The sequence below is a fragment of the Trachurus japonicus genome, chromosome 7 (assembly GCF_045865225.1).
Source record: "Trachurus japonicus isolate A0001 chromosome 7, Traja_1.0".
NCBI classification, from domain to species: Eukaryota; Metazoa; Chordata; class Actinopteri; order Carangiformes; family Carangidae; genus Trachurus; species Trachurus japonicus.
In genome coordinates, this window is record NC_140913.1 from 24,369,938 (window position 1) to 24,392,584 (window position 22,647).

The window sequence follows — 22,647 nt, forward strand, 5'->3', positions numbered from 1 at the left end:
CAAGTAAACATACTCTGATAAAATGCACTCTTGCAACATAATAGGTGCCCCAGACGATCCTACGATCTCTGCACTTTGGCAGATCGTCTACATGCTCTAATCCTTCACAGTTTAATATCGTCATATTGCCCACCCCTACCCGAAGACACATACATACCCAGGCAAGCCAGTGTAAACAAGAAGCAGATCGTCTACTCTGCAGTTCATTTGCTGCAAAAAAATTACTATGAACAAAAAAAGAAAAGACAGTTGTAGCATTAAAGGGGAACAATGCAATTCCAGGCCATCCATGGAGCGGTGGATAACGTTATATTAGAATGTGTATATTCGAGTATCTTATCTGTCATAAACAATAGATCATGGGTTATGGGGCGCGTTTGTGTTGCGGTGCTGCTGAGACGAGAGCAGAGAGCCTCCATTCTCCCTCGTAACAAGTTACAAGTCATTTATTTAACCCTTACAATTACTCCCAAGCTGTTTAATTAAGGGGAAAATGCAGCATAGTTAAGGTAAAAAATCCTGCATAGTGTAGTTCCTCTTTAAAATACAAGCAAAGACAACCAGGGCACTGCTATCTGTGTTGGATTCTGATAAGATCCAATCAGAGAGCGACCAAAGGGGCGTCTATGTCATAGTTTCCTAAAGTCTTTGTTTTTGCTTGTTCAGACTACAATATGGTGCTGGAGATCTTAAACTGAAACAGGGTCAGCTGCATTTCCAAAAGTCCCATTATTTATGTGCTAAAAAAAAAACAGCAGTAGGGTGAACAGGAGGTGAAAACCTAGCAAGAGATGCAATTCAAAAGGAAAATGAAGTTGGGATGTAGTGTTTGTCTCTTGGTTGGTGGGAATGGAGGGTACAGAGGAGGGTTTTGCTCAAAACAGCTGCCTGCTGCTGCTGCAAAAACGGACACAAACAGAGAAAAGTGAAACAAAACTCAGTTATTAAAGTTGCAAGAAAACCAAAAAACAATGAGCCGAAAGATGCTACAAAATTCAAGCTGAAGCTGAAACCACACTAAAGGTACATCCATAGGAAATTGATCCATTTGAATTCTATGTATATTAATTATAGCAACTTTAAAGGGATAGTAGCATTTTTTTAAAAGTGGGGTTGTATGATCTACAAATAGCCCCTAAGTACTTTAATTGCAGTAGAAGACTCTCTGCACTCCTCCCGTTAGCAACGCCAGCCCATAATAGCCCTGCCCAGAGATTTACAACATACATTGTTGTGAATGGACCCAAAGAAAAGGCCTATTTTCGCGGCCTGAAAGAGGTTTTACGTGGAAAAAAATACACAGTTCCATTGTTGGCTATAATATAATTTTTTCCAGCCCCTCAAAGTGCAGGAAAAACACAGTTTTTATTTGGACCTAACCAACTCACGTATCCCTCCGCCCAGGGTTAGCGCCCGCCAATCAGCAGTTGGTTAGGTCCAAATAAAAACTGCGTTTTTCCTGCACTTTGAAGGGCTGGAAAAAATTATATTATAGCGAACAATGGAACTGTGTATTTTTTTTTCAGGTAAAACCTCTTTTAGGCCGCGAAAATAGGCCATTTCTTTGGGTCCATTCACAACAATGTATGTTGTAAATCTCTGGGCAGGGCTATGGGCTGGCGTTGCTAACGGGAGGAGTGCAGAGAGTCTTCTACTGGAATTAAAGTACTTAGGGGCTATTTGTAGATCATACAACCCCACTTTAAAAAAAATGCTACTATCCCTGCAAGTGTTTATTTTCTTCCGCAGTGAACCTCCTGATGTTTTTGATGATTGATTGTTTAGTCGATAAAATACCTTTAAAGTAGCAAAAACCACTCTGTTGATTATAAACATGATTGGCAAACTTTTTTTTTTTTTTTTCTTTTTATTAAATAATCAACAAATCATTGCAGCTGCAGTTCTGTTCTTGTTGGTCTTTTCTGTGTGCATCAGCCGCCCACTGGGACACCCCCGAGAGCACACAGCCGGCATCTCTCTCAAATCGTGTCTGTAGCCGCACGGGGGCTTGCACTTTCCCAGATGTTCATTGTGTATTATCTGTTTTTTTTTCTCCATAAAAAGCAAACACACTGTTGTGATGATGATCAGCTGCACACCGCCAGCTCTGCGGAGTCTAACCCCTCTCTCTTGTTTGCTTGTGTGTGTTCACAGCTCCTGGGCTTCGTGTACGCCTGTTATGTTGTCAGCGCTATCACTGAGGAGGAGGACAGCTGTGAGTCGCTCAACCTCACCCTCTCACACACACACACACACACACACACACACACACACACACACACAATAATTCCCTGCAATGGAACCGTGTAACAATGAATGAATCACACCCAGACCCACTCAACACAGATGAGATAGATGAGAAAACACCCGAGTTGAGGAGAACAGGGCTACGTCTTTCTTCATCTCACCCCGCCCCAAACACACATCATCGCTCCAGCTCTCTCTCCCCTTTCTCCCTCATCTCTCCTCCCCCACACCAGCTGGGCCCTTCCTTCTCTTTCCCTCGCTCCCTCCAGAACCAACCAAAGGAGCCATGTGTTCCCTCTCCACACCTCCTTCAGCCCATTCTTTCCCTTTTCTCTTTCATGTGTAGCTACACTCGTCGCCTCGTCGTCTCTCCTCCTCAACGTTCTGTGTGGTCCTCGCTGTTGTTGTAAAACCTCCGCTACTCGCCTTTTTTTTTTTTTAAACGTACTCTGGCTTTCACTTTTCTCACTTTCCTCACTCCTTGGGCCCCCTGGTTTGACACTCCAGCTGTCTGCTGCCTGTTTTTTTTTTACTGCTTTTGTGCACTTCCCCCACTCCCTCGTACACACACACACACCTTCCCGCCTCTGTCTCTCGCAATCATTCAATCATGTACATCCTTCTTTTGAAGCATTTCTGTACTTTTTTGTCTCCGCTTCTGTCCGTGTTGTTGTTGTTGTTGTGTGATGTGTGTTGTTCTGAGTTAAACCCTCAGATGACCTCCAGAGTTCATATTGACCTGCATAAAAAAAAAAAAAAAAAAACCTGCAGAGGGTGAGAAAAGGGTGTGGGAGAAGATGGCAGGGGACCATTAAAGTGAGTCATAAGAGAAGACAGAGAAACCAGAAACGGACACTCGTGATAAATGACCCAGCTGCTGTGACCTCATAGGCTGCAGGTCAGAGGTCCTTCTGGGGGTTAGCCAATCAAAGGACAGGAAACATTTGATCTGAGGGGTCAGTGGGAGTCATAAATATCTGATTAGCACCGCAGGACTCTTGTGCAGCAGTAGGATCCATAACTATGTCCACAGGCGCGAGAATGTGCTGTTACAAATATATTCAAGCAATGCTTTGAAACCGAATGCAGAGCGGCGTAGGTGTCAGATAGCTGGATGTGCAGTGGCTGGATAAACAAGCGTTCCTCTGTGAGGATTAGCCAAGGAGTTCCTCAGGTACATATTCATACATATGTGCTTGTTAGAATGCTAATTATGAAGAATCAGGAGCTTGGCTGTAATCAAGTCTCTCTCCCAGTTTTTTTCGAAAACCAGAGCTGTAATTTGATTTGAAAACAGCATAATGAACGAACTAAGAGCATGTTGATCAGAGGGGGAATCTGATGTGGTTTCTGTGTGTGTGTGTGTGTGTGTGTGTGTGTGTGTTCCTGGAGACCACTGGGACACACAGGGTCCAAGCTGTTCTTTGGTGGTCACATACCAAAGATTCACTGGCTGTAAGTGGTTAACACCACCACCACCCGACTGATTTGCCCTCCCAGCTCTGGGCTGCACCGCTTAATCACCAGTCGCCCCTAAGTAATCCCTGGAGGGAAATACCACTTCATCAAGAACGAAGTGAAAGAAGAAGAAAAAAAAAGAAAAAAGAAAAACACTCTTACATTCAAACGACGATTTTGTGTTTTCTGACCTTTGTGCTCCTTTCATTCCCCGTGTGGACAGTTGGCAGAGCGTGTTTGTTTAAAGTCATCGCAGACAATCGTCCACACTCCACAACAGTACAGATAAAAATAGAAAGTGAGCAACAAGGAGAGGTTGCTCAGGGTGAAAGCAGAACATGCTGTGATTTATATTGGTTTTAATTATCTCGTAGTTCTTCTCTGATCCCGACTGCGCAGGAGTAAAACAGAGCTACATCAGTTCCAACTGCTCGCTCTTTGTTATTGTAATCAACCCTTAGCCTAAACACACACACACACACACACACACACACAAACTCATACATATTTGTTCATGCAGACACAGGTGCGCAGACATGCACTCTCTCACACCGACACAAAACCCAGCCAAGGCACTTTGCCGCTCTCATTTTCTCCTCTCATTTGATGTGTAGATTAAAGCATTCAGCTCCCTGGCTGCATCAGCATATCTCCTCCTACTCAGAACTTTTCCTTCTCTTCACTTCTCCCTCGTCTGCCGTACGGTTTCATCACAGGTAGATGTAATAATCATGTATCAGAATCCACTTCCAAAGCATTTGAGAAATCTCGCCCCCCCCCCCCCCCATCTATTCTCCTCCTGTCTCTGCTTTTCCCAACTTTAATGAGGTGCGCTTGTAAAAAGTTAGAGGTCTCTGGTCACTCGTTGTATCAGCCTCATTAAGCGCCTTGCTGGTCAATAACTTCACAGTTGATTGCGCCCTCACCGAGACAAGAAAAGGTAGGAAGCATCCTCCGAGACAGAAAGAAAGAGAAAGAGGGAAAGACAGGAAAGAGGAGTGCGTGCGTGAGGGGGGAGGGAGGTGTTTGTCAGGAGCGAGCGAGCCGAGGAGGGCAAAGGAGGGAGACAGGGCAATATGCAGGAACAAACAACAGCAGACAGGATGAGCTTTTCATGAATAAGGAGATGAGACAGGAATTCCTCTCACGACGGCCACTCACTCACTCTCCATGGAAAAGGGGCGAGTTAAATCTGAGTGCTCAGGCTTGCGTAAAGAATAGTGGAATGAGGCGCGCGCACGTCGTCAGCGTGCACTCGCAAGAAGCCGAGAAGACACAATGGGCAGAATAACAAGCATCAAACACCATCAGCTCAGTTTGACATGGCTTTCAGGCGTTATTACTGATACTGTGTGTGTATGTGTGTTTGTGTGTGTGTGTGAGAGATCTTCTCTTTCAACGTGACGTCCTATCTTTACAAGTACATGCACCTGTGTATGATGAGCACTCATGCAAATCTATATGCTGCTGCGTGTGTGTGTGTGTGTGTGTGTTTTTAGCTGACTGTTTTGAGTGTGTAGGTGTTTGTGTGTATGAATTTGTTCCACAGAGTTATCGGTGGAGAGCAGACACACACCGGCAGAGTGAGTGGTGGGGAAAATCCTCTTTGTAAAGTAGGTCATGGAGTTAGCCGCCTAGCGCTGGGATAAGCTCGCTTTAGCATGTCTGCTAATTATGCTGCCGCCCTGTGTGCTGAGTCACATCCCCAGAAAATCCTCCACGGCAGAGAGAGCAACTCCAAGGGATGGATGGATGAATGTGCGAGCGCAGTGTGTGTGTGAGAGAAAAGGTCAGAGCATCAAAAAGCCTCAGTCTGCTATCACCCCAAAGTGTTATTGAAAATGACATCAAGCAAGAGGAACATTATGAATAGACCTTCTCCAAAAAAGGCCTTAATGATATTTGGCAGTAGAAAAATACACTCAGAACTAAACTAAACTAATGGCAGCTGGATTCAGTTCAGACAGCTATGTTCTATTGTGATTATTATAGTAAGACCTTTTTGGTATAGTAACCAGACTGTCTGCTATGCAAAAAGTCTGTCTCCAAATAACAACCTGCAAAAAAAGTTGTTTTGTGTATTATTTAGGTTTAAATAATTCTAAAAAAAGATACACAGTGTGCAAAACTTCCAAGCACTACAAGTAAAGTAAGGATCCTTTCAAAAAAATAATTCCATTAATAATTTTTATTGATCAATTAACTTCATACAGAGCACAGCAGAGAACTTCAAATCAATATTACATGCGACCAAATTTGACTTTCAAAGAGCATGAATTCTCCTAGGCAGTGTTGGGAACGTTACTTTTAAAAAGTAATTAGTTATAGTTACTAATTACTTCTCCCAAAAAGTAACTGAGTTAGTAACTCCACTACTTCACTATAATAGTAACTAGTTACCAGGGAAAGTAACTATTGCGTTACTTTTTCTTTCCAAGGGCATTTTTAAATTGTATTTTATTGTTTTCATATATTTCACTGATCGCAATTATGGAATGCGAGTGTGTGTTTTATTGAAAGCGAGGCTGGTGTGAAATGAAAATAGGTTACAGTGGGTTTTTTAAGTGCTGCAAATCTCATATTGTCTCTGTACAAAGACAACAAAGACCTTTTTAAATGTGAAAACAGTGGAGACCTATTCAAGATTTGCGTTTGGGCAACAATAACAGGAAACATCGAAATGAATTTATTCATGGCCACATTAAGTGAAATTATTAACTTTACCGATTATCCATCTGATTATCTGTCCTGCTGCGAGCGCACAACTTCTCAGGGTATCCGCGGATCCTTAAAAAGTCTTAAATTCATGTATCTAAAATTAAGGCCTTAAAAAGTATTACACTTATTAGAAAATTCAAAGATGGTCTTAAATATATAATATATAATACACAGCATCATTAAATATGTATGCACTTAAACTTTTATATGAAATAACAGGGTATGCGCGGGGTCTTAAAAAGTCTAAAATTTGAAAATCTAAATTTTATGTCTTAAAATGTCTTAAATTTGTTGAATTATTGTGTTCAAGTCTTAAATAATTTTAGACAGGTCTTACATTTTCTTATGCCCACCATGGGCGAGCATTTCACTCGCATTTGCCCCTAAAAAAAATACATGTGTGAACCGGGAAAATCACAAAAAGAAAGAGCACAACCTGCGATTGGTCAAAAACTACAAATCCCACAATTCTCTGGCCTCAACAATAACAGTAGTTAGTGTAAGTAAGGGAGAGTGGAGCTGTCGGTGAAAAGAGGAAACAACGCCACGTCTGGTCCTGTTCTATGTTGTTCGTTCACACCGTCACCGTTTATTCGTTACGTCCGCGGTGTAAAAGGCCGTGACGCAAAGACGCAATTAGGCGCGAGACGCAGTAGACGCGACTTTTTTTTTTTTACGACGCAATACACCCGATTTTTTTTTGGCGACGGGACCTTCGCGTCTTCGTCTAATTCATCGTGTTTGATGAGGAACGCTTTTTTTTCGCTCGAGTTGTGACGCGCGACCAAACGTGAGATACGCGGTTTGACGCTCGTTTTGACTTTGTGTAAATTCACGTCTTCACGAGCTCGCCCATTTTCACAACAACAACAACATTTCTGCTCTCATCAACCATGGTTGAGGTCACAACGCTGCTGTAGCTGCTCTGGAAGTCCCCGGGCTGATGAGCTACAGAGACTTTGTACAAACTGAACACTGCCTCTGATTGGCTTAGCATGAAACCTTACTCTGCCTCAACCAATCAGCATCACTTATGCGGTTGTCTCGCCCCTCCCTCCTCCTCCCTCCCCTCACCAAAGGAGAGGAGGAAAAAGAAAAACAGTTTAGCAGCTTCTGTGTCTGAGATGAGCCAAGTCGGAGGACGACGGCTTCACTGAGTAGTTTGTAACGCGCCTCATTTAATTGTCGGTAACGGTAACGGCGTGGTAACGGTGGAAATAGTAATTAGTTAGATTACTTGTTACTGAAAAAAATAACGCCGTTAGTAACGCCGTTTATTTTAACGCTGTTATTCCCATCACTGCTCCTAGGTACATTTAAACATTTAAATATATGAATATGACAATTTTGCCATATTAAAAAAAAGAAAAAAGAATTGTTGGTGTCTACTGAGCTCATGTAGCTCACGTAGCTGCTTTCACTTCTGCCACTTGATTCAAGCTCTTCTTAAAGCGTGGGCGTGCACAGACTGAGCCTGATTGACCTTGTTGCATCTGTAAAGGCAGATCTGCCCTTTTGAGATGGAACCTCGTTGTTAGAAAATACAAACGTTGAATTTGCCGCAAGTAAACTTGATGTGCATACAGTCACTTATACTAAATCACATCAGCAGCAGCAGGACTGTCATTGTATAATCAAAGTATTTGGCTTGGATTATAATCGACCAATATGTCTTATTTTCATCATCTTATCTAATGAGTTGCACAAGGTTTGAGAATTGCTGAAAATATTTTTGATTAAGTAAACAACTCTTAATATGTGTATAACAGGTCTAGCCATTCATTTTTTAGATATTTTAATGAGGAAAGGTTGCATATTATAGTCATATAAGGTCATCACTTGTTCATTTTCATTCCTCAGACAGACAAACTTGGAGCAGACTTCCTTGGTCTATCTTTGCCTGGAGGAACCTTTCTTTTCTCTGCATGGATGATTAACTTTAAATACACTCTCAATCAAACATACCTGGATTTCTTCTACGCTAAATAACTAAGCATAAACCACTAAACCAGTCTTAAAAATAAATGACTAGCCTGTACAGCAATCATGGCTGTGTAATGGTGTGTGTGAGGACAGAAGTTCAGTATTGCAGAATGGAGCAATATACGAGGCAGAGAGAGCGAGACCCAGACCACAACAGCATCTTATATCTCATCTTTTTTTTAAGATTGTTACAGATAGGTTGTGAAGTCTTGAGCTATCTGTCTGCCCTTTATCTCTCTATCGCTGCCGTTGTCTCTTCCCTGTCTCTCCTTGAATTTCTTAATCTTCCTCACACTCCTCTCATTTATTCTCACCAACCCAGTTTTTTCCCTCCTGGTCTTTTTTCCCCTTTATCTCCTGTGCCTGGGTTTCATTTCACTGTCATCTCGCCAGCTCCTCACACACAAATACACACACTCACAGTAGCTAGACAGTGTGAGATGTGGCAGCAGTGTACTGCAGATTCACTGCCAGTGTCTTTCATGGTTCAGTATAGGTCCTCTGATTTCAACCAGTTTCCACTTAAACCCGAATTGTATTATTCCCCGCTTGTTGAGGGGCACCACATAGATGTCGTAACTGTTGACCTACATACCTTTCATTTCTTGCGTTTGTCCACACAAGTGAAAATCATCTCCCTCTGCCTGGGAGCAACCAAGCACTTTGACTATTGGAGGATCAAATGCACTGATCGGTTGCCAGTGCTCGTTCCCAAGGTCACGATCCGAACCAGAGAGGACAAATTAATACTCTGTTTAATTTTGAAAGTGTGCCATGTCCCTCTGTGTTTTCAGATCACCTTGTAAAAAATCTGCCATCCACATGTTAAAACATTAGACAACATGTGTTTAACTGAGTTATTTGTTAGCTTCAACAGCTGTTTTACTTCACCATCTTGCCAAGAGCGTCAGCCATCATTATGTTTGTAAGACCACAGGTTATAATGGTCCTGGTGCAGCAGGGTCAGACTGCACACTGTGGTGACTGGATATGGTAAAGTGATGAGATGGGCTGATCGGGGTCAGGGCTAGCTGAGCTGGTTAGCATGCTAACCCCAGTGGTGGGAAAAAAAGTGATAGATGTACGAACGCTACCAGTCAAACGTTTGGACACACCTTCTCATTCAGTGTTCAAAGACAAAACTATGAAGCAACACGTGTGGAAATTATAGTAAACAAAAAAGTGTTAAAGCAGAAGTAAGCGATCCGGTGGTTTTGGCTAACTTCTTGTCAGCAGATGGAGTTAGCAGTCCCCGCCCTCGTCCCTACGTCACCACATTCACGCGCATCCCTTGGCTGCACACACAGAGAGGACTGCCCCTTTATGCCGTGATTGACAGACCCGTGTTTCAGACCAAACACTCTATGTAAGTGATTGCTGTCGGAAGATACAACTATTTAAGACTCATATTAACGCAAACATTCACCTTACTTCTGCTTTAAGTAAAGCAGAATATGTTATATACGATTTTTTCAAAGTAGCCATCTTTTGTTTTGATGACAGCTTATTGCACAACTTCATGAGGTCGTCACCTGGGACGGTTTTCCAACAGTCTTGAAGTAGTTCCCAGAGGTGCTGAGCACTTGTTGGCTGTTTTGCCTTCACTCTGCTGTCCAGCTCATCCCAAACCATCTGAATTGGGTTTGGGTCAGTCAGGTGACAGATAACACTTATGTTATGCATTTACTATTTAAAGCAGAAGTAAGCGATCCGGTCGTTTTGGCTAATGCTGCGTTCCAGGCAGGCTTTTGAAACCGTAAATTACAGCTTCAAGTCACAACTTACGACTTTGTAGCGTTCCAGGCAACCCACTCGTGTTTCTCCGACCTGTTTTACCTGTGAAAGTCACTATAACGGCCACTCGTAACTTCCGACCCGTGAACTCGTACCAGATCAAACTGGTACGACTTCACAGGTCGGAAAAACACGAGTTACGAGTTGCCTTGAACGCACCATAACTTCTTGTCAGCCGATGGAGTTAGCAGCCCCCGCCCTCGTCATGGATCTATTGGTCCTCGTCCCTACGTCACCACATTCAGGCGCATCCCTTGGCTGCACACACAGAGAGGACTGCCCCTTTATGCCGTTCTCTCTCCTCATTGGATAAAACTTGTAGGATACGAGAAAAGTTTTCTCCTGGGCTCAGAGCAGAGTGACTGACAGACCCGTGTTTCAGACCAACCACTCTTATGTAAGTGATTGCTAGAAGATATAACTATTTAAGACTTATATTAACACAAAAATATCGCTTACTTCTGCTTTAAATATGAATCTACAGTGTAGAAAGTCATAAAGATAAAGAAAGACCATTGAATGAGAACATGTGTCCAAGGTGTTTTGTCTGATAGACGTACAAGCAGAATAAGTGAGCTGCTTTCCACCACTGGAGACAGCTCCTGGTGCGTGAAGGGCCATTTGATGCTGAACTCACTGAGTTTCCGCTATTTTTGTAAGCAAACAGCTCTTAATGCTAAAGCTGTCGTCGTTGTAGCAATATGGCAGAAATCTACAAATGGTTCTTTAAAAGCACCTCTTGAGAGTAAACAGGCCACAGATCACATAGTGTTGTTTGCTGTTTACAGCACAAGCACCAAGAACAGATTACTCTAGCAAGTCTCATACTAAAAAGTGGAGCACATTACAATGAAATATCACCCAACAAACAGTGTGTTAGTGTTTTCAAAAAGCTCTGTTTTTACCGTTGTAAACACTGATTTCTCAACCATGAAGACTTAGTGAGTTTTACAGAGGCTTCAGCTCAAGGTCGGGGTCATATCAATGTGTTTAATAATTAGTGGAAAAGAGGTTCAAGCAATTAACTGGCTGGCATACACAATACCGTATGTAGAATAGAGACCAGAGTTATAAATGAAGCTTTTAATAAGGTGCTAACTAATGTTTTGACACATAGGAAATCTTCATCAGAGTAAGAATGGTTAGGGGCAATTAGAGGCACCTGTCGGAGCAGCTCTAACGTAGTGTATATATGCAAAGACTTTCCTGTCCTGTGTATGTAGCAGGAACAGGGATTTTCCATTTGTTGTGGAGGTATACGATCATGAAATGAGTCCTCATGTCAGTGGGAGATTTGACCTGTTTGTGGCGCCCGATGAAAAGTCAAGTGATCACCAATGTCATTAGGATTCATCCTCTGGAGACCCTCAATATTTCTGCCAAAGTTGACGGCAATCCATCCAACTGCAGCCCCGTGATATTTCAGTCGAAACTGACGGATGGCCCGACCACCGTTAACCATCCCCAGAGCTGTTAGTGTGTCTAAAAATGGCAACCGTCGTTGTCATCACGGTTTTCCACAGCACAGTTTATCATGGCGGGGGTCGGATGATCCCCACCTGCTTGTAATGAGAAAATCAGTGGTACAAAAAAAGCAAGGAGGAGGACAGAGGTCGTTGTGTGTGTGTGTTTCTGTTCTCATGCGTGTGTGTGTGTGTGGTGTGGTGTACAGATGAAATGGAGAAACAGTGGAAACCAGGGCAGGGTCAGAGTAAAGGGACAGTTGCCCCCCCTCCACCCACCACCCTGTGGCTCTCTGCTCTCATCCTGCCTACCTATCAGTATTCAGCAGACCACCGCTGCCTCCTCTTATCAGGATGGAACTGATTTGGCCGTACATTACAGTAGTTTCCATGGCTGGCTGGCTGCTGTTTGTTTTTCCTTCCCCACAGTTGTTGGTTCCCAGAAAGAAACAGAAACAGATCTGCTCTTTCTTTGTTTTCCTCGGTGACCATGATCCGCTGTTTGTTTGGTGTCTTTTTCCACTGAATCAGGCTCGACCTCAGTTTCTCCGTTTTCCTTCCTCCCCTTGTGGTGTTTACTAGTAGTCTCGGAGCCTGTGGCCATGCCGGCCTCTTTTCACATGCACTCCTACCACCACCTAATCTCTTTGGCCCCCTGTCAGTCAGAACGACAAGCGTGACGCGGGCCATCCTCTCCCCCCCCTTCTCTCTTCCACTCAACCTTCGGTGTCCCCTCAAGAGCCGCGAGCATTTTCCTTCATCTCAGAAAAAAAATATCTTTGTGCATCTGTGAAAAATGCACAGCACTTTGGTTACCGGCTTGTCTCTCTTCTCTTCTTCTTCGCATGGCGTAACACGAGTTTGCTGGTCTGCCCCCTCGCCTGGAGTCTGAACTCTTAAGTGAGAAAATAAACAGAAAAGGTTGAGCATTTGGTCGGTGGCTGAAGGTCACCTCTGTTTCTGAGCGATAAAAAAGGCTTAGGCTATTATGACAGCTGGCCAGCTTTCACCTGTTCCCAAGCTTTTCCCTCTGGCTCCAGGCAGATGCACAGATGAGAAAAAAAAAGTTTCAGCAGAGTTTTTTGGGTTTTGTTTTTTAAAATTAAGGACTTTTATTTGTCAAAGTTAAAACAAAACAAAGTTACGGTGTTGTGTGCACCGCTCATGTGGAGCTGACTACCTTTCAACATGTTACTACTGTTCAACACTGTGTCATTTCATTCTCCATTCATCTTGTGTTGTTTTATGTTCTGTTCTGTGATCATGCATGTCTTTTTTTTTAGTTAAGTGTCATATTCTGTTACTGTCTGTCTTTTGATTTACTCCATAATTTATGTTTAATCCTTTATTTTCAGTTGATTTTATTGGTGGATTTGACCCATTCCCACTCTACCATGTCAATGAGAAACCATCTCATCTCCTCTTAAAGCCCATGTACCTGTAAGTATGACTGTGCTGTCATCCCATAATGTGTCTGTGTATCCCTGTGTGTTTTAAATGGGATTGTCAGAACAGGTGAATGTGAATACGCACATTACCATTAACACATTTTGTGCCTTTTTGTGGATATACTTTCTTATTTACTTATTTATTGGCTGCATGTAGTTGTTTCTTCTTCAAGGTTACATTCCTTGATTTTTCCCTGGAACTATTCATTAATCAAAACAAGAATTATTTTTTATGAGTTTACGAAATAACCTCAACTCAAGGTCCGCTCACTCACTTGTTTTTGAGCTTTTCATTACTTGATCAGGATAGGTAGTAGGTTAAAACAAGACACTGGCGAGAGGAGGTTCTGCAGACGACTGTGTGATTCATGTCATGTCTGGGGTGGAACACGTTCTGTCAAACATGCTACATCCTGTCAGAGGGCTTTGGGGGAAAATGAGGCCTTTCATGGTCTTGTTGTGTGTTTGTATGCTTGTGTGTAGTGTATGTGTGTGTGTGTGTGCGTGTCCTCATACCACAGGCAGTTTTGTGATAGAGGCATATGAAGAAGAACAGAGAAGAATCTGTCCAAAATTGGATTAATCAATTAGGTTGTGCAGAGAATTTAATAACAATAAGCCTGGGAAGTCATGTAATAAGTCTCTGCCAACATGAAATGAATATTTTATTAGCTTCTTGACAGCTTAATCAGCTCCGTCTCTAATGGGAGGGAGGAAGTTTTCGTCTCCCCAATCTACTGGGAGTTATATCCTGGATAAATTCATAAAGGGAAGTGTGTATCTGTGTGTGTGTGTGAGTTTGTGCATGTGAGCTGCCCAACAACCGTTAACCCTCTGCTCTTCCTTCCTCCCACGTTTCTGTCCTCTCCCTCCAGGTCTACGTAAATAAGAGAGCGTCCATCAGGGAGGTGACACGGCAAATTCCCACGGAGACAAACATCTCGGTGCACTGTGGACACGCCAGACACTCCCCCGCCCCCCCCTCTCCCCCCCCCACTTCTTGATTTCAGTGCTTAAAACATGTCATTTACTGGTATCCTGCCCAGAAAAGCCAACACTTCTCCGTTAGGGTCCATTGTTTTCCAGGGAGGGATGACGGGTTCTGGGAACTAGGGGGGGGGGGGGGATTACAGTTCAACAAAGCCTCATATTGTGTATGTATTTAGGGAAATATCAATCATTTTCTTTGTGTTTGAGATCACTGCCGAGGGTCCACCGCTGTGACCTGCCCATAATGGTCTAATATTCCCCCCCAAGAACATACATGTCTGTATAGATAGAACATGTACAGCATATAAATACATTGTGTATGTAATCAGGGACTGCCCAGCATTCCCAGTCTGCGGTGCTGTGTCTTAGAGGACGCGGTGATTTAGCATGTTATTGCCGGTTTGGCTCAGATCTTGGCCGGAGGGCTGAATTACAGTGGAGCCTGTGGAATGAGCTATTGTGTGCAGCCTGTTTACTTTAGGCCAGGATCTGTGTGCATAAATACACAGAGTAAAGCAGGAAGAGGCAGGGGAGTGGAGAGGTACAGGGAGGGGAGGGAACAAAAGCACCAAACCTACAGGGGCATCCGTCAAAAAATAGAAAATGTAAATAATGAAACAAGCCGGGGGATGAGATGAGGGGGGGGTTGACATGTGGTTGAGAGTTATGGTTGAAAGTTTGACATGTAAACTATCAAGAATGCAAAAGAGCGCAAGCGTGTAAGAGGTGTTCAAACACAGGGAATGGCATGCGAGTCTTACTTTTTTTTTTATTTCTGGAGTCTTATTATCGTGACTATTTTCACCAACGGCCTCGTCGTCAGTAATCCTGAAGTGTCTGGAGTTTGTGTCAGATGATGATGTGTTGAAAGCTTTGTTTTCACCTCACTTCCGCTGCTCTAACTACTGACACATCGGGAGGGGAGGGGGAGGGGGGGGATCATTACACACACTCGAGTAAAGGTTACACAGCGTATATTTAACTCTGAGAAAACAATAGAAATTGTTTTACTGTTCATATTGCACACAGCAGTGTCGAGTCCAATGGGTATGGTCGTCAGTGTAGAAGTAGCATGGCTATACGTGAGTGGGTCAGAGCATCGTCTGCTGTCACTTCAACAGTTTAGATTCTCATCGGTGATAGTCTCAGTTGTGATTGTTTTATAGCATGTTTTTTACAGGGTTTGTATTGTAATTATGTGTATAGCATATTAACCAATGACAAAATAGCAAAATTGGAAATCCTTCACAGTGTTTGAACTGGATAAACTGGGTAGTTTCATACTCATATTTATTTTATTCTGACTCAGTAATATTATAATTTGATTTAGGCTGAAGCGCACACACCTGAGTCATATCTCCCAAACTGAGTGGTAGCACTTTTTTCTGCTTAATGTTTTTATCTGTCAGGACGGACAGAAGTCAAATACAGTCAGATCCCCTCTTCCCTCCTTAATTATGTGAAGCACCACTGCCCTCTGGTGGCCAAAGTGTTCATGCACAAGCTGTGAGGCTGCCGATCTTCAGATCCACAATTAAACATTGGTTTTGTTATTTAGTGAATCTCAAAAGTCAAAGCAGTGTTAATACTGGATAACTGTCATGAAAGAGGAGCCAGCTGTCCATGTTTCCTTTTTTCTTTATCATTTTGGTTAAGATCTTTTATTAGTTTGTGAATTTAAGAATATTTTCAGTACATCAGTCATTTGATTGCAGTAATTGTTTGTGCAAAATGAAAGCCTAGCTATTTTGTTTTTCAATCAAAAATGTTTTTTGTTCATTTTGTTCAGATAGACAGTCTACAAATGATTCTGAAAACGATCTGACCACTTTCAGACTGATGATTAATCTTTTGATGTGATTGGTCTCCTCTCTATTGGAAAGATGCAATAATAATAATAATTTATAAGTCTTTGTCTTCACACTTTAAAGTTCACACACTCCTGGTATGTGAACCGGTGTGTGGGCTAAACTAAAAACACAAAGCACCTCATATTGTAACATAATCAGTATTAGTAGTAAAACGCTACTAAAATCGTTGTGTAAAAACGAGTCTTCCTCTCAGTGCAATACAGCCTCTTCCTAAAACCCAGTGACTGGAATTAGTTCAGACCTGTAATGGTTGTCTATATGTGTTAAAATCCACTTAAAAAAAGATTCCACCTCTTTGAAGATTTTTCTTTTTTTTTCTTTTTTGCATAGAAAGTGGAAACGTTTTTTTTTTTTTGTATTTCTCTCTTCTATTTTGTGTCCTGTGTTGCCCCGTCCCTTTGTGACCTTGATGGTGTAATCCTATTTATCCAGAACTGTGCTTTGTGTTCATGTAAATAGGTGTTTGTTAATAAAACAATGTGCTCTTTTAATGATCTAGTGGTGTCATTTGTTTAATAGATATTTTGTTTATTTGAAACTTTTCGGGGGAAAAAGGAGAAAACACAATCAGCTTAAAATGTTTATTATAGAAAATAATGTGTGAGCTCTGACAAAACAAGCAACCAGCACTCTTGATTTTTTTTTTTTTTTTATCAGTACAAGGGGGAAAATGAGTTGGAGCGAAACTCAAGGCCACTCATGCTCATGCAACACCTGTATAGCAGCAGCAGCTTGTCTTTTACAGCTTCAGGACATGAAAGCGCGGACGCTGCCTCTGATGACGGCTCTGCAGATGGGGCAGTGACGCAGGCTGGCAGCGCAGTCGCCACACACCACCAGGTGACCACAGGGGATGAAGACGATGGACACCAGCTTGTCCATGCAAACCTTACAGGTCCTCTCCTCCTGCAGCTGCCTCAGCAGCTCCTCTGGACTGGGGTCCTTCACTGTTGGACAGACCACACACAGAATAAAGAAAAACAGATGAACACATAAACACATTATTTTTGTATCTCCCAGCTGAGTGCCTGAACCCTGGTTGTTGTTGCAGGATATAGCGATCATATTTAAGCAGATCATGGTTTAAAGTGTGTTTCTGGTAGTTTTCGAAGATGTTGACCTCTGACCTTTCTCTCTGACGGGTGTTTGTGTCCTCACATTTCCAGCACTGGGGCCCTGCCGCGTCTCTGGCTCTGAAGCACATGAACGTGAATGAAGACAATAAACATATTATGAACTTCCGTTGTGACATATCAACATGCTCCCAAATGGAAGTCACACAAAGTGCAATAGTAAGACTATTTCAGATGCTCAAAACATGAGTAAAAATATGGACCTCCAGCAGCACATTATGATTCAGACCTCCCCAAATGGGTCACAACATAAATCGTGAAATGATTAATAGGGAAGGAAAGAAGAATAAACTACGTTCTGCCTCAAAACTCTGATCCCTGTTGAGATTTTAAAGCAGCAAAATGTCTAAAAATCTGAAATGTGACAAGGAGCTACAACCAGATATTTAAACTATGTGCCAGTATTGTGTTTTATAGGCTTCATATAAGCATGCTTTGATAGAAAATATTGATCTGATGTAACTGCGGCCTATACCTGGTGAAGTACCATATTTCCTCATTTATTAGAGGAAGAAAGTATCAAAAAATGTCACCTCTGGTCTGAGGGCCCCTCTGTCTGTCCTCCTCTTCGGCCTGCAGCACATCAGTGACCAGGTCAGATACAGAGGTGTAGTGTTGACCTGTCAAAAGATACTTGGTCTGGACCAGGCTCTCCACCAGATTGGCCTCAAAGCCCATCTGAAGCACAGTCTGCACCACGGGAGAGAGCATGGCTGAGGAAGCGCCCAGACTTCCCACCATATCTGTGAGACGAGAGGAAAGGTGAGGTGGCAGCCGCGCGTGGACAATCGGTTCAATTTAGCTGCACATACTATACAGTCTACTAGATAAGCGGGCAAATAAATTGCAAATTGTGCAGCTTACCTTTGTCTGCCAATATATTAACATTTCAAACCACAGATCTCTTCTGTATATCTGCTGAAATGGATTCTAATTGTGATGCCTTCATTGTATGGAATAATTGCCTTCTCATGACTGCCCTGCAACCATGGTTTCCATAGCGCTCCCTAATTACAGCAACCTGAGAGCAAACATTAGCTCAGGTAATTGAACATCCCGTTATTTCATTTTCAGCAGCCTTGCAAAAAAAAAAAAAAAAAAAAAAAAAGTAATAATGAACCTACTGAGTGTGTTCAGAGTCTCATTTGGGGATTTAAGTAGCGCTTGTGCAAGGTCTGCTTTTATCCTTCAAATCCATGCTTCAACCGAGGTGGTAGCTACTCCCAGGATGATCTAAGAATAATTCAATGAACCGTCTGCTGCAGCCCTCTTTTTTCCTCCATTCCCACCACCTTCAGTGTAACTCAAAATGTTTGCTCTATACCTTTCCACTTTTGTGAGCAAGCAGGAGTGGATGTTGACACTTTGATGATTTGCATCAAAGTGGGAGAAGTGCTACCTTGTTATCACAGTCTACACAGCAGAAATGACAGGGGGATTTTTTTTTTTTTGAAATGTTTTTGGTGCAGATCCTTCATTCTCTGTCTTTTTCTGGGGGAGGGGGGGGGGTTATATGACTTACCATTTCTGGAGCCGATGTCTCTGCCTGTGGAGGTCTGTGATCCACCCTTGAAAAGTAATCACATGCCAAACTCACAATGGATGTCATGAATGATTTAAATGGCAGGAATAGCAAACCTGTCATTTATTATTGTGGAATTATTCTTTTTGTCTGCACTTGTGACAATGCTGATATGATGATGCTTTTATCTCGATAAGTGGGATCATAAAGGTTCTCACCACAGTCTCACCCAGATGGAAATGAGTATCTTGTATGTTGCTGATGTACTCCTGACCCCTGGTCTGGATTAAAAACTCACACCTGAGGAATATATATAAAAGACGTTGTTTTATAACCTGACGAAGCATCTGTGAGAGAGAAACACATTTGGTAAATCATTCAACAGTTGTCTTTTTTGTATGTGGCATTGACAGGTCCTGTTGTTACCGTGGAAACCACTTGGCATGTTCCTGCCACGGGTCGTCCCCTGGTTCCCAGTTTCTCAGCCCTCCGTCACAGTAGAAGCATTTGACATTGTCACCGTGTCCTGTCAGGATGAAGGAGATGACTGAGAGAGGAGGCTAACGACACAGAGAAGACCCTTTACACAGCATTTCTGTTTCTAAATCGACAACAAAAAGGAGGAAAAGGTGTTTGCGCTCTCTGGTGGATGGACATTGCCATTTTTGATCAGTGTGTGCGAGCCTTTTCCTCCTAAATTGACTCCTAAATTGACGACAAAACATAAACCAAACTCATCTTATATGTCTGATTCTACCCGGTATAAATGTCATAAACAAAATATTACAACAAAGATGAATTGCTTGGGCCACTTTGGGTGACTTTATCCAGTTGCATGACTTTGTATACTATATAGGTTTTCATGATATTGTGTCAACACGCTGTGTGTTGCCTGAAGCTGTGGAGCCCTACTTCTTTAGCAGCCCCAGCTTTGTCCAGGTTGTTCTGTCCACAACTCATGACTCAGCAGGACAATTGTGCCATTAACTCTCTCACAAAGAGAGGTCGCTCTAGCAGCGACTGGCTCAGTGCTGAATATTTCACTGATATATACTCATGGATACTCAAATGTTGCTCATAAAATATAAAAACAAAGCAGATGTTTGGGATATAAATGTTATTAGGTTTCATAGCAGGCACCTGTGTAGAAAAATCCTGCCCTGGCGAGAATATCCGGCTGGACTGAGGCCTCGGTGGGCCAGTTGTGGAAGGTGGTGAGCCGGGAATCCTCCGCCTCCATCTCCGGGTAGACCGCTTGTCCAGCTGTCCCCTGATCATCCATGGTCATCCTCTGGAGCTGACTCAATAACTGGCCGTCCACGGAGTCCGAGGATCCCACCTGGAGAGGAATATTTCCCACGGCTCGGCCCAGTATGAAGCTACACGTGGGGAAATGCCTCTTGTGCTCCGCGACCGGGCTGTCCCCGTGCACCCAACATCTTAAAATCCCTCCGCAGCAGAAACATTGGACTTTATCCCCGGGGCCGAGAAAGAAGAAGCCCGCCTTGGCCAGCTCTCCAGATGTGACAGGTGCATCCGTTGGCCAGCTGTCAAAAGTTCGAAGTCTCTCTCCTTCCCCCCGCATCTGAGGCTCCTCAAGAATGTGCAGCATAGTACTCCTGTCATCCGTCATTCTGTGGCATGAAGGTTTTCCTTTCTCTTGCTGTCTCGTGCCAGTCATCCCTTTTGCGGTCCATAGTGGAGCGCGAACTGAAGGTGAGTGCAGCACACTGACTGAAATAATATGATCAGCTGTGGGGGCCTGCACATTGGCCTACAGGAGACTGCTTTCCAGAAAAGCCACTGAATGCCAGAATGTATGCTCATTGATGCTTGAATGAATGACAGCCTGAATGTTACTCTGCCTCTTAGGGAAAATGGCTCACCGTGTTAATAATTTTACAGCGTTATTAAAGCCTTACAACTAATAAGACTATTAAAAGATATCACACACACATATTAAAACAAAAAGGATACAACTAAGTAACAATAAACCATATGATGTATGACTCTGTACAGGAATAGACTGAATACTTGGTGCTTTTCAGTGAGGGGTTTGTTATTTGATTTCAACAAATCTTCACAGATTTTTATCTTACACAGAAAAGAAAACTTGACCTTTCGAAGCATGCGAAGCTCAAGGGTGGCTTTTTCTTTCTGCTTGTTGTAATCGTGTTGACACCGACCTTTCTCTCTGGTGGGTGTTTGTGTCTTCAACAGCCGGACAGGATTTCTCTTCCATCTGCACCTGTAGTAACATTAACAATGAAGATGAGTCTCTATAACAAACTAAACAAACACATAAAGTAATTATATCCAAAAGTGGTTTCGATTCATAGGTTCTTCTAACCCTTTGAGCTCAACAGAGAAGTAGACAAGTTTTAAACTAGCTGAAAAGCTGCCATGGAGGCCTTTGTCATCACAGAAGCTTTATGTATGGGACATTGCCTTATTGTTAAATTTTAAGTGAACTCATAGTGAAGTGGGGGAAGCTTGGGATCATATTATCATTTGTAGTTATAACACCACTGTGTCATAATCCCACGTGGATCTGGCTCAGTAGAAGTTCATATATTTTCATCCAAGGCTTTAAGTAGCCTATTGCTAATATAAAAATTAATTTAGTTAAATTCATTTCACAACAAATTATGCAAATTAGCAAACATATTCCCTATAGTTTTGCGTTGTGTTTGTGTTTTTAGAGAGAACACTGAGTTGGACTTAAAATTCTTGATCACCATCTTGCTAATTGAGTTCACTTTTTTTTTTTTTTGCAAAACCTCTGCAAATTATTTCTACTCATTGTAGAGTTCAGAGAGTGGGTCAGTGAGTGGTAAAGCAAAGGCAAAAATAAAGTAGGAAATAAAATAGTCTGTTTAAATTATAATGTGAGTGGCCTTTGGGGGGAAAAAAAGCATATTGCTATAGATAAGACCATTACACATGTTACTATGTAAAATATCAGAAGTTGTATTGCTTTTGATGTTGACTTAAACAGAGAACACAGCTATTTGACCTTTGACAGAGTTTAGGCGTTGTGCATTGTTGCTACCTCCTAATGGTGAAAGAGAGTAATAGCTGCTGTAACTTACTGCAGGCCTGAACCTAACTGGTTCATGCTAAACTGCTATGGTCATAGTACAACAATGACATGATAGGAGTGATCTGCTTTTATGAATTTCATTGTTGATGTACACATGTAGCATTGAGAAAGTCATCAGATTTAAACATTTCCTACACAATGACACCCACTTTTGATCATGGTCATCTCATCTGTCTAAAAACAAGATGCAGGATTTATTTCAATTAGCCTACATGAGAGCAGGGCCGGCCCTAGGATTTTGGTGGCCCTAAACAAGATTTTTGTTTGTGGCCCACTCTAAGCGACTTTTACATATTTTCTTAAATTGATCTTTTTAAGATACTTGCAGATGTAACAATACTCAAGTGTTTTATGTCTAAATATTAGAACCTCCACTGTAAGCACACTGAGGCCAGTTTGCCCTAGAACACTGTATAAAGAAATAATTTAGGCCAAATGCTGGAAATTTGAGGTCTGCTTTTTGAAAAATTTCAAATACCTTGTGAAAACACTCCTTCAGTCATGAGAATGAACTGTTCTGGTGCTTGAAATAGGATATGAATACAGTAATAGATAAAAGAAAACAAGTCTAAAATGACATTTTGTAAGATTGCTTTTTGAGCACAAATGTTGTCATTCTGCCGTTCTATTTTCACCAAATGTCTCAAATGTGAGATAAAAGAATGAATATTGACTTAAAATTACATATAAAGCTCATAGCGTACGTGCAGACCTCAGGATGTTTTTAAATGACTTGATGAACCCCGGTACCTTTCTGATCATGTGGCCCCCCACCTAACGGCTGTGGCCCTAAACAACCGCATAGAGTGTTTATGCCAGGGGCCGGCCCTGGCCATGAGAGATTTGAGCAAAGATGTTTTGCAAAATCCAACTTTACTCTGGAGTTATTGTACCAAATGTCTTTTTTTCTTCTTTTC

At 42.3% G+C, this 22,647-nt stretch overlaps 2 protein-coding genes across 3 annotated transcripts in view; one reads left to right on the top strand and one right to left on the bottom strand.

The window, feature by feature from the left end:
• The window catches only part of nkain4 (sodium/potassium transporting ATPase interacting 4), a 64,919-nt gene extending 50,557 nt beyond the window's left edge, over positions 1–14,362 (top strand). Inside the window, exons 5-7 of one of the 2 annotated variants that reach the window (XM_085782261.1) lie at positions 2,155–2,215; positions 13,019–13,103; positions 13,987–14,249. In XM_085782261.1, coding sequence (XP_085638387.1) covers positions 2,155–2,215; positions 13,019–13,103; positions 13,987–13,996 — 156 coding nt within the window. In that variant the 3' untranslated portion in view covers positions 13,997–14,249. Of the gene's footprint in view, positions 1–2,154; positions 2,216–13,018; positions 13,104–13,986 lie in introns of both variants that reach the window. The other variant, XM_085782262.1, reaches the window with a different exon arrangement.
• A 2,101-nt stretch (positions 14,363–16,463) lies between these two features.
• birc7 (baculoviral IAP repeat containing 7) lies at positions 16,464–20,443 on the bottom strand. The gene is made up of 7 exons (XM_085782258.1): positions 19,768–20,443; positions 19,054–19,153; positions 18,846–18,927; positions 18,628–18,673; positions 17,639–17,848; positions 17,100–17,165; positions 16,464–16,919 (listed from the first exon to the last, which is right to left on the bottom strand). Exons 1-7 carry the CDS (start codon positions 20,306–20,308, stop codon positions 16,720–16,722), a joined length of 1,245 nt encoding a protein of 414 aa, XP_085638384.1. The 5' UTR covers positions 20,309–20,443; the 3' UTR covers positions 16,464–16,719.
• Between the last annotated feature and the right edge of the window lie 2,204 nt (positions 20,444–22,647).